Source organism: Meriones unguiculatus, chromosome 2 (genome assembly GCF_030254825.1).
Source record: "Meriones unguiculatus strain TT.TT164.6M chromosome 2, Bangor_MerUng_6.1, whole genome shotgun sequence".
Lineage (NCBI taxonomy): Eukaryota > Metazoa > Chordata > Mammalia > Rodentia > Muridae > Meriones > Meriones unguiculatus.
The window spans coordinates 66,446,643-66,458,003 of NC_083350.1; the positions used below are offsets into that span (position 1 = coordinate 66,446,643).

Sequence of the window (11,361 nt, forward strand, 5' to 3'; positions counted from 1 at the left end):
TAAATATCAAGCAGTTTTATTGGCTAGGAATCACGTCAGCTGCCTTCTCTAGTGCTGTCAGCGAAGGGAACGGGGCTCAGCCAACATGTACTAGTGGTTTAGTGGTTTCACACAGAAATTGCTTGAAGCTTGGGCTTCAGAAGCCCATAGTCCACAGGGGTCAAAGCTGGTTTCTAGCAAAGCACCGCCTAACATATGTGCCATACTGACTAACCTGACCTCCAGTGTGACAACATATGATTATGCAGGGAAGAACAAAGTTCTAGAGCTTCAGAAGTCCTTCGAGAAGGCTGATGGTGTGCCCATCCAACTGAAGTGAGGCCTTCCCGACCAAATGCTTTACTAGACCACCATGGCTCTGACTGTGGAGGGGACCATCTATCATACTCTTACCTGGCCCTGCAGCCCAAAAACAAATGAATTCGCTTACGCGGGGACTGGTTTACTTTGTGGTACAAACCCTTTGACTTCTCAGTTTTCATTATTTATTGTTTAAGGAAATGACACTGAGCTGTATTTGTGCTTCTGATTGCCCTGGAAATTCTGGATAAAAAGTTGTTCAAGAGCTCATTGATGGCAGTCACTGTTGAGGGCCTCAGGCACTGGACTGCGTCTCAGCAGGAGCCATGAAAGCCTTTCTGGGTGTAGTGTGACTGAGGAAGGAAGACGCAAGCCGTAGGTCAGGCGTGTGGAATGAGTTAGCCACTTGGGGGATTTTCCCACCTTGCAGTAAAATGTTAATAGAAATTTGTAATCTTCGTCACCCAGATCTTTAGTGAAATGTTATGTATTTGTTCCATCATGGGAAAGAATACCAGTCAGTGTTGGACTTTTAGACAGCTGTACCAGAAATTCTCCTTTAATCCTGCCAGTTTATTTGGCTGTGGAATAAACATGTGAACTAAAATAAAAAGAATCACATCAACCACTGAAGTGATCGATTCTGGAACCCAAAGTTAACATATAAAAAATATTAAGATAATTATGTAAGAGCACAGAGCTGATGTGTGGAATTTTTAGGTAAACAGGAAAAGTTAGCCCAGGTTGTATTGCAAATAACAGTAGCTCCTAGTTTAAATAATGGCAAAAAAACAGAAATACTCTTCATGATTAGATTGTCTTCATTGGTTTTTTAAAAGTTTGTATGCTGTAACTTTTACAAAGCATCATTTCATTATTAATCTTTTTTGTCTATTCTCAGGAGCCACCAGAAATGGAACTATTAAAGTTTTTCAGGCCAGAAAACACAATGGTTTCCACAAGACCATCAGTAGAGCAGCTTTCTAATCTCATTAAAACAAGTCTCCACTACCCGGAGTCATTTCATCATCCATTTCATCAAAAAAGGTTTGAGTGTTATTTTTGTTAAATTTTTCTGTGTACATGTACAGATACCTATTCGTAAAAATTAACATTTTTTTTCGGTAACAGAATTTGCCCACACACCAAAAGAAATTGAATTGACCCAGCACTTGGAGGCAGAGGCAGGCGGATCACTGAGTTCGAGGCCAGCCTGGTCTGCAGATTGAGTCTAGGACAGCCAAGTCTACACAGAGAAACCCCATCTCAAAAGCCCCCAACCTCAAAAAAGAAAAAAAGGAAAGAAATTCAATGATTTACTATAGTGTTGAGTGTGTGCATACATGCACATGTAGACCCATACACACTCGCCTCCAGTGTTGCTGAGGATGGACATTGCCCCACCACTTTGGAGGTGGCAAAAGCTTTTATGTTGTAAGGTTTTTCAGAAAGTCAGAAACTAGGGGGGAAATTTTGGTTTAGACACAAATCAAAACTACAGCATGACTAACAGTGGGACTCGGATTTAGACTGTATTCCCTTAAGAGTATCTTTTTAAATCAATCAATCAATCTATCTATCTATCTATCTATCTATCTATCTATCTATCTATCTATCTATCTATCTATCTATCTATATTGTTTGTATATATGTAAGAATACATTCCTGTCGAAGGACAGCCTTCAAGAGTTAGTTCGCTCCTTCCACCATGTGGAGCCCTGGTATCAACCCCAGGTTGTCAGGCTTGGTAGCAATCTTCTTTATCTACTGAGCCATCTTGCAAACTAACCGCCCTGGAGAATTTTTAAGTACTAAATATCAGGGAAGGATTTATTTGTTGATAAACCACTTTAATGTCTAAACAATTTTTAACATAAAAATTTATAAATCTGAGCTGGGTGGTGGCAGTGTATGCCTTTAATCCCAACACTGGGGAGAGAAAGGCAGGTGCATCTCTGTGAGTTCAAGGCCAGCCTGATCTACAAAGTTAGTCTAGGATAGCCAAGGCTACACAGAGAAACGCTGTCTTGAAAAACAGAAACAACAGCAACATAAAGTTTTATATCTGATGATACTTGAAAAGGTTGCTCATTTGCAGGTGTGAGACATAGTGGGATTTTCTTAGAACTAGTGTGTATGTGACAATGTTCTGGTTTGGAGGAGGTAGAGCTCTCCTTAATAGAGCTGGGGAGGGATATGATGAGACTGAAAAGAAATGGTGAACAATGAACCAAGGAGAAAGGAACACCTGGAGAAGACATGAAAGGAGCAGCAAAAGCAGGAAGGAAGGCCAAGATGAAAGTCATATCTCAGCAGTGGACAGTTGGAGAGAAAAAAGGGTTAACAGTTTAAAATGCCAACATTAAGATGCTAATTTCAATATTTTAAAAATAATAATTGAAGATGCTAACATTCGGTGGATCATAAGGTCTGAGAATTAGATGGCAGCAGAAGGTGTGAGGAGTAGTGCACACTGACCCAGGAGACCTGCAGATGACTACATCTCTCTTTCTGGTCACATTTTAGTAAGGTGTGAGTAATTTAGCATTGGAGAATTAGATTGGACCAGAGTGTAAATTCCTGGGTTTTTGCTTTGGCTTGTGAATTACACATTTGTAATTGAAATGAAGGAGATGCCGCAGAGTGGGCAGAACACCAGCATACCTTAACTCATGCTTGAATCTAGAGACAGCACTTCTGCTTAACGGTAATGCTTATGGAAAGTGTGCATTCTGATATTTATTATGGAGAGATTTTTATTAACATATTTTATTTATAAAATAAGTTACCTAGAATGACTTTGTAACTCAGCTTTTTTTCTTACTTGAATTTGATCCTAAGCTTATGTTCTGTTAAGTCTTGTATTATTTTTTAGAAACTTGTTTCTAAGAAGAAAGTTCATGGCTAATGGTTTGGTCTGTCTTTCTTCCACAGTCTTTGCTTAGTACCAGTCACCCTTTTACTTTCTAACTGTTCAAAGGCAGATGTAGATGTAATAGTTGATCTCCGGCATAAAACAACGAGGTAAGAATTTATTTTGTGGCCCAAAGTTTAGTATTATTTAAAGCAATTCATCATTTTGAAATTATGCAGATCATTGCCTAACATGGATGAAGTTAACTCAAGCATGCCCTAGATTTGTTTATATGGTGTCAGGGAAATGTTACAGAGCTTTTAAATGCTTTTCCCCTAATTTGAAAATTATACTTAACAAAGGAGTCAACATTATACTGCATTGTCCAATTCTTCTAGAGCCAGCAGGTTTGTCTCAGGAATTTTCGTATTAGAGAGTAAATCTGGGGCTGGAGAAATGGCTCCGTGGTCAAGAGCACTTACTGCTCTTGTAGAGGCTCTGTGTTTGGTTCCTAGCACCTGTGTGGTGGCTTACAGCCATCTGTAACTCTAGTTTCAAGGGCTCTGATACCTTCTGCCTCTGCAGGTACCAAGTCATCTGAAGCATACACTGCATGTCATGTTACATTTTAGAATGCACCTTAAAATCCAAGCACAGTAGATTGTTCGGTGCTAGTTACAAACTCACTAAGTGAGGCTGTGTTGTTGGGCACTGGATTGTTTCTACTTTCTAGTTTTATAAAGTATAATATCATGGGCATTCTTTTACACACGATTGTTTTTTATATGTGGATAACCAAGAAGTTTAAGAGCTTAGATTCAGATCAGACTCCATTGTTTACTAGATGCCGCTATAGGCATTAAATAGAATTATCTACTCTTAGCATTGTTCCTAAGAAATAGCAAGAACTGTAACACATGGTTGATTGTTACAGTAATAACGTTATTAAAATAGTTCATTTCGTAAATAATTCCTAGAAACAAAAGGTTTTGGTGAAAGAAAGATGTAAGACTTCAGAGAAAAAAAAAACATACAGGAAAAAGTTTGCAACTTACCATTTCCTTCCTCCTCTAGTCCAGAGTCGTTGGAAACTCATGGATCCTTCACGTGGCTTGGACAGACACAGTATAAACTCCAGCTGAAAAGCCAAGAGACGCATAGTTTGCAGCTGAAGGCATGTTTTGTTCATACAGGTGTTTATAACCTTGGAACTCCAAGGGTATTCGCCAAGTTATTGGACCAGGTTGCAGTATTTGAAACAAGTCAGCAGAACTCCATGCCTGCTCTGATTATCATCAATAATGCGTGACAGCTGAAGTTGCAGACTCAGTCGGACTTTGTGGAGTTAGTTCTACAGCAGCATTTGAAATTCCCAACTTGTTAAGGAAGTTCTCTGATCATTGCAAAATACTGGAACTTGGCACTTAGTTGACACACAGTATGCTGGGCTGAGAATGCTTAGGACCCCCCCCCCCCTTTTTTTTCTTCTTATTTTAAACCTGGTAATAATTTACAGGCTTATAATACAGAATTCAACGTATCCATACACCTTATTAAGACATGTCTTAAAAAAAATGTCAAAGTCTGCTGTTGCAACTTGTCGAATGGGTGTCACTCTTAGGAGGTGGTTTTGAGGAAAGAAAGGCCCTGCTGGCAATACTCCCAGTAAGCCATTAGTCTGATGATCCAACTTTACTGTTCTGTAGAGTGTTGAATACAGATTTTCCTGCCTTGCCCCATACAATTCTGTAAGATCAGTTTTGAACTTTGGTTACAGGCATTTGCATTCTGTCTGGTGTCCTGATGGCTTATACATAACTGTAAAAAGAAGCTTTTCTGATGCTCTGAACATAGTTTTGGAAGGAGTTTGACTTTATTCCCTCATTCATCTCTTACTGTCACACTATTTCACAATAAGATTTTTGTCATTAAATCATATTCTTTATTACATAACTTTAACAATTAAGTTGATCTGTTTAAAATATAAATCTACTCGAGTTAAAAATAAGCTTTTCAAAAATGTATTATATTTATAACAAATTTACTGTAAATAGAATAAAGACATACTATTCACTGTATAAATTTACTAGATGCCTTTTTTAAAACCTGGCTTTGTGAGGACTTAATATATTCTTTATTTAAAATAAATGTCAGCCATGTACATTAGGCACCAGCCTAGTTTCTTACGAAAGCTTCATTGCCATTGTTCAAAAAAATGAAGCATGGCCTTTGCTCTTGGAGAGCAAATGAAAGATTTCTTTGCACGTGTCCTGTCTGATGCTGAGTTCAGGTCTGCATGGTCTACCCTGACCCCGGCGGAAAGGGCCTCAGCACATCCTCACCTGGCGGCTGCAGCTGTGCAGGCTCTGGTGTTGGTTCTACAGACTTCCTGCTGGGAAGAAGTTCAGCTTCTGAGCGGAACAGGAAACAGCTACTGAAACAGTATCCAGCAAAATCCAGAGCAAAGGACAGCGCTAGGAGGCTGGTGTTACGGGGACTCTTCTACTGGCGTTTGTTCCTTTTAGAGAAGCAGCCTAGAGACAGGCACAGACTTAATGTGCTTGGAAGCAGTGAGTCAGGAGAAATATGTAAATCGAAGCAAGCAGAGAAAAAGGTTGAACTGAAGGGAAAGGTAAGAGAACTGCTGGCAAGGTTGAGTCTGGAAAGAAGAGGAAGAATACAGGCAGTGTTAAGAGAACCTCACAGGTTTCTGGATGATTGTCAAATCACGTTACTTCTATCTGGATGTGTCCTGGGGAAACTGCTCAAGATGGAAGGCAGTGACAGCCAGTCAAGGCCAGAGGCAGATACGTTTCCTCCGTTCTCCACTGCCAGCATGCAGTGCTGGGGCTGCCACTTGGGGCCTTGTGCACTCGGACAAGCTAGCCCAGCTCCAGATCGGTAATTATTAAAACTGGTAGATGGCTTCATTAAAAATGATACAAGCCAGTGAAATGTTTAAAAGGGTTGAACCGTGTGCCGTTTTACTTGAGGCAGGTCTTACGTACCTCAGAGTAGCCCTGAACTTACTGAATAGCCAACAATGACCTTTAATTTCTGATCCTCTGTCTCTACCTTCCATGCGCTAGTGTTACAAGCAGGCATCACCGCACCCAGTGTCTGCAGTGCTGGGACTGTTGGCAGGGCTTTGTGCAGCTACTACTCTCACTCCTGTCATAAACCAGAGGCTAAAAGCAAAGCCAGTTTATTTGGCAGGAGTTTAAAATCTGAAGTACTATCCCAGTCTTGCACAGGGAAAGAGTTACACTAAATATAGCATATGTTGAGAAAGCATGTGAAGCCAAAACTGAGAGCTACACTCCCCGCCCTAAGCCACTGTTTTAAACTCAGCAAAAAATACCCTTGCAGAAAGGGAGTGAAGCATATTTTTAGACTAACCCAGAGCCTTCAATTCAGGTGGCTGTAAGCTAATGGCAGCTGCCCAAACCCTCCCATTCATTCTCCAGATATGTAGATGAGCCCACAGTAAGAGCAGTGGAGCCAATCCTAATTCTTAGTTCCAGCATAGCTAGGAAGAGGATACTACCAACTCCAAATTTTCCATTAGTGGGAATTCAGCACAAAATGATGTGGTTGTTTTGGAGCCTTTGTAAAGACTGGAAGTGGAGACAACAGGAATGCGGACAGATTAAAAAGGAGAGGTGATGGTGGAGCTGAAGTCACTCTAGGGAAATGATCCAGGTGTATTTTGGGGACTTGGGCAAGACGAGACTATGAAGGAGAAAAAGACAGTATAGATTGGGTCTGAGGAGTCCTGACACCAACTATATCCACAAGGGGGTGCTAGAAGAGCAGCATTCAGTTGGTGCTGAAATTAGTGTTGTAAGAGGTGACACCTAACAAAGTAGAAGGGGGGAAATGGGAGTAGCTTTTGCATTTTAAAAATCTTAATAAAGCGTGTGTGTGTGTGTGTGAAATATATGCAGGTGCTTCCAAAGGAGCTGGAACCCAGTCTTGCGCCAGTTTATTTCTTCATTTTTTGAGACAGGGTCTCATATGGGCCACTCTGGTTCCCAACTTACTGAGGCCTTAAACTTCTGACGATTCTGCTACCTGCTAGATGTGTGCCTCCATGCCTGGTTTTAGTTGGTGCTGGGGATGGAACCCAGGGCTTCGTGGATGCTAGGCAGGCCCTCTACCAGGTGAGCCACATTCCCTACCCACATCACCCATTTTTAATACAGCACTCAAGCTGAGCATTGCAGTCACCGACAGTTACCTTCTGACCTGCCAAAGGTCATCTTTAAAAACTTTAAAATTACATTTTAATTATTTACTTGTTTATTTTGTGTGTGTGCATCATGTAGAAGTTAGGATGACATGAGAAATATGACAGCTTTGTGGCACCGATTGGAAAGCAAATGATGCCTTGGGTGATACTTCTAAGAGAAGCACTAGGGACCAAAGGAAAATTGTCTCCCCAGGGAATTGTGATTTCTGAGGCTACCCATGGACATTTAGGAAACTGTCCAGAGGGATATTAAGAGTCGCAAAGACAATTTGAAAGCATACTTATGGAAAAATCACCCCTAGAGAATAATCTGAAAAGAAGTGGCATGGGGCTGGGCATGGTAGCACACGCCTTTTATCCCAGCACTGGGGAGGCAAAGGCAGGCAGATCTCTGAGTTGGAATGAGTTCCAGGACTAGAGAAATCCTGCCTTTAAAAACCAAACTAAAGAACAACAAAAGAGAGAGAGAGACAGGGAGTGGGGGTAGAAGAAGTGATGTGAAGAAATTGTCAGAGGGGGCAGGCTGACTTGGACCTCTCTGTAGTGAAGTCAGCAGGTCGGGTGGGATTTGTTTGCACTCCACACCTGACAAGCCTCAGTTCTCTGCAGATAGAGAGTGCTCTGTAGACTGCGTGCTTCCAAATGAAGGACAAAGCCATTCCAGACTTTTAACCATTGTAGCCTCAGGTGTAGGGCCATTAAAAGCCCTCCCTAGCCTTCCTAGGCACTACATGCATGCAGTACACATGAATTCATGCAGTGCACACACAAACATAAATTTAAATCTTTAAAAAGTTGCTATTTCTATGGGTCACTGAATAAATTTATAAAAGATTTCTGTCACACACATATACATGTGCATGGCGTTTTCTAAGTCATAAATGAAAAATATATAACTTTAATTCCCAATAAAGCCATCCCCTACTTGATATAAAATTCAGAATTTCATCATTTAAGGTTAGCTTTTAAAAATTGTAACCTTGTATTACTGTAGCCTAGTTTTTTGTTTGTTTGTTTGTTTTTTAAGGAGAAGTTTAAAATAGTACAAAATAGGCTGGAGAGACGGTTCAGCAGTTAGGAATACTGGCTGCTTTTCCAGGGACCTGGGTTTGATTCCCAGCACCCACCCAGTGGCTTTCAAGCCGTTTTAAACAAGAAATCTTTTTCTGACCACCAGGTATCAGGGAAGCATGTGTTGCACAGACAGACTTGCAGGCAAAGCACCATGCACATAAAATGAACTAGAAAAAATTCTGGGAGTGTTGCTCAGTGCTAGTGAGTGTCTGGAGCAGGCTCGAGGCTCTGGGTTTGATCCCCAACACCAGTGCCACCCCAACAACTCTGGAAGGAAAAAGAGATGGTATTTCTGTCCTAAATAAGAGGCTAAAAGGAATTTCTATCCTAAAGAGGCTAGCTTATCTGGCAAGAGTTTGCAATCCTCAGTAATGTCACCCTTTATGTCACCCAGTAATGTCCTTTCTCTCACAGGAAAGGAGCTACACTAAATATAGAACATTTTGATAAGCATACAAAGCCAAGTGGTGAGTGAACAAAAATAAATAAATAAATAACAAGCTGTGAACAAGGTGTCAGCTCCCCAAACAGAAAGCTTCTGTGAATGTCTGGGGGCTGGGAACCGAACCAGGTTGTCCTCAAGAGCAGCAAGCACTCTAAATCATGGAACCAGCTCTCTACCCAGCTATCACCAAAAATTTTGCCAATGTACAAAGATAAGGGTTTCAGTTTACTTGCTTGGGATTATGAGGTTTATGTAAATAAAGCTCCAACAATTTAGTTTATTTAATTTGAATTCAAATTTTCACCTGTTGAGCTCTTTAAATGCACAGACTCTATTGCTCTGGTCATTTCATTAAGCCCAGCTGGTGCAGAAAGCTAACTGTGGCCCTATTGGCTGTTCCCCTCATCAGAATGTTGTATTTACCTCCTCACATTGCCTGCTTGAAATAGACAATTCCAAAGCCTTGACTTCCCAGAAAGATGTTTCTTTAATCAAAAGGCAAAGAGGAAGTGAGTTTATTTTATTAATGTATAAGGTGTGGTTCTGAGTCCAAAGGGCATCTGCTGAGAGGTGTATGTTCTTGAATCACAGAACAAAGAATTGGACCAGAGCCATGTGATAGTTTTAGAAATAAAGATAGTTTAAGCATAGAAGCAGTCTGGATAAATAAGCAGCTGAGATAAATAATGACCTCCAGCTTGGAGAAGGGTGAGCTCATATGCATAGCCTCCAAGTTTTCCCGTTTGGAATTGTCAGGCTTTTTCTGCAGATGTTCTCTCATTACATGATGCTCAAGGTGTACGGTAGGTCTTCTGCCGTTGCTTTCTGCCTGCACCAATCTTTGATGCCCTGTTCTTCCACAGTAAGGAAACCTCTGATGAGGATTTACTTGTTTTAACCTTATTGATATATATATAGATAGATCAATATATCTCTCTATAGATATCAATATATATCTCTATATGGTCTCACCATAAAGCTTGACTAGCTTAGAACTTAGAGCAACTCTGCCTTCGCCTACTAAGTGCTGGCATTATAGGCGTATGTCATCATGGCTAGGTTCTGGTGAGTTTCTTTTTGTTTGTTTGTTTTGTCGGTTGGTTTTGGGTTTTTTGTTTGTTTTGTTTTGTTTTTGTTTTTTGTAGACAGGTTTTCTCTGTGTAGCCCTAGCTGTCCTGGAACTCCATAGATCAGGCTAGCCTTGAACTCAGAGATCCACCTGCCTCTGCCTCCCGAGCGCTGAGCCTAAAGGCGAGCACCATTACTGCCTGGCATGAGTTTCTTTTAAAAATATACATATTTTTTATGTGTATGAATGTCTTGTCTGCATGCACATATGTGTACAAAGAAAAAAAAAACAAAACCATGGAAGTCATACGAGGGAGTCAGATTCCCTGGAGTTATGGATGGTTGTAAGCCACCATATAGACGCTTGGAGCAAGAGTAACAGATGCTCTAGATCACTGAGCTATCTCTCCAGCCCTCGTGAGCTTTTTAAACTATAGGATTAGTGCTGAAGAAATAGCCTGGTGTTTAAGAACATGTAATGCTCTTAGAGAAGGCCTGAAATCAGCTCCCACGCCCACAGTGGGTCAAGTAACAGCTTCGCATAACCCTCGTTCAAGGAGATTCAGTGTGGCCTTCTGGACTTCATAGGCACCTGTACCTACCTACACACACACACACATACACACACACACACACACACACACACACAAGAGGCAGGATTAGAACTTGTTAACGGTGAACTCTGAGTCACTTGTAATGAATGCATCAGTGTCACATTAAGGAAAGAAATGAAAGCACTTCCCACTTCCCTTTGGAGTCATTTAGCCAAGAGCAAGACCATATTTGAACTCTCTACTTCATACTCCTATGTCTTCCATCCTCAGTCTGTTGTATGAGTCTTGAACTTGTGTCTGTCTGTCCCTGTGTATGTCTGTGTGGCTGTGTGTGTTCGTCGTGTGAGTGTCTGTTTCTGTGTGTGTGTGTGTCTGAGTGAGTGTGTCTGTCTGTCTGTGTCTGACCCTAACAGGGTTTGCTCTGTATTTGCTAAACAGCACGGAAGCATCACGTAAAGAAAGAATGGGACACTTTACAGAAATCTTTAGCAGAGTTTTACAAGGGATTAAATCACAGGCTCCAACCCATCCCAACTGACCAGATAACAGACATCACTGAGTTATCAACCAATAAAACCATAAATGGTTGCTTTCAACATTTAGGGTAGATTTTAGGAAGTTACTTTCAACTTCTGTCTTTCTGCTTTCAGAAAATGATGCACGTGTATTATCTGGGTCTGGGGCATGGAAGAGCACATAACTTAAGATTACAGCTCTGCATTAGCTTGGGCTTTAGGTGACTGCATAGGAAATCCAAGGTGGCTAAGGTTGGAAGTTGCATTGTTCTCTTAGAGGCAGCTTAAACAGTTTGAGC

General features: G+C 41.0%; 1 protein-coding gene and 1 pseudogene across 5 annotated transcripts in view; both read left to right on the top strand.

Annotated features, from left to right (window-relative positions):
- The window catches only part of Trappc8 (trafficking protein particle complex subunit 8), an 84,162-nt gene extending 78,926 nt beyond the window's left edge, over nucleotides 1-5,236 (top strand). For all 5 annotated transcript variants that reach the window (XM_060377633.1, XM_021664225.2, XM_060377634.1 and 2 more), the window contains 3 exons: nucleotides 1,202-1,347; nucleotides 3,235-3,324; nucleotides 4,229-5,236. In XM_060377633.1, coding sequence (XP_060233616.1) covers nucleotides 1,202-1,347; nucleotides 3,235-3,324; nucleotides 4,229-4,463 — 471 coding nt within the window. In that variant the 3' untranslated portion in view covers nucleotides 4,464-5,236. The remainder of the gene's footprint in view (nucleotides 1-1,201; nucleotides 1,348-3,234; nucleotides 3,325-4,228) is intronic.
- On the top strand, nucleotides 86-1,195 carry LOC110566378 (cytochrome c oxidase subunit 7A-related protein, mitochondrial-like; annotated as a pseudogene).
- Nucleotides 5,237-11,361: the final 6,125 nt, after the last annotated feature.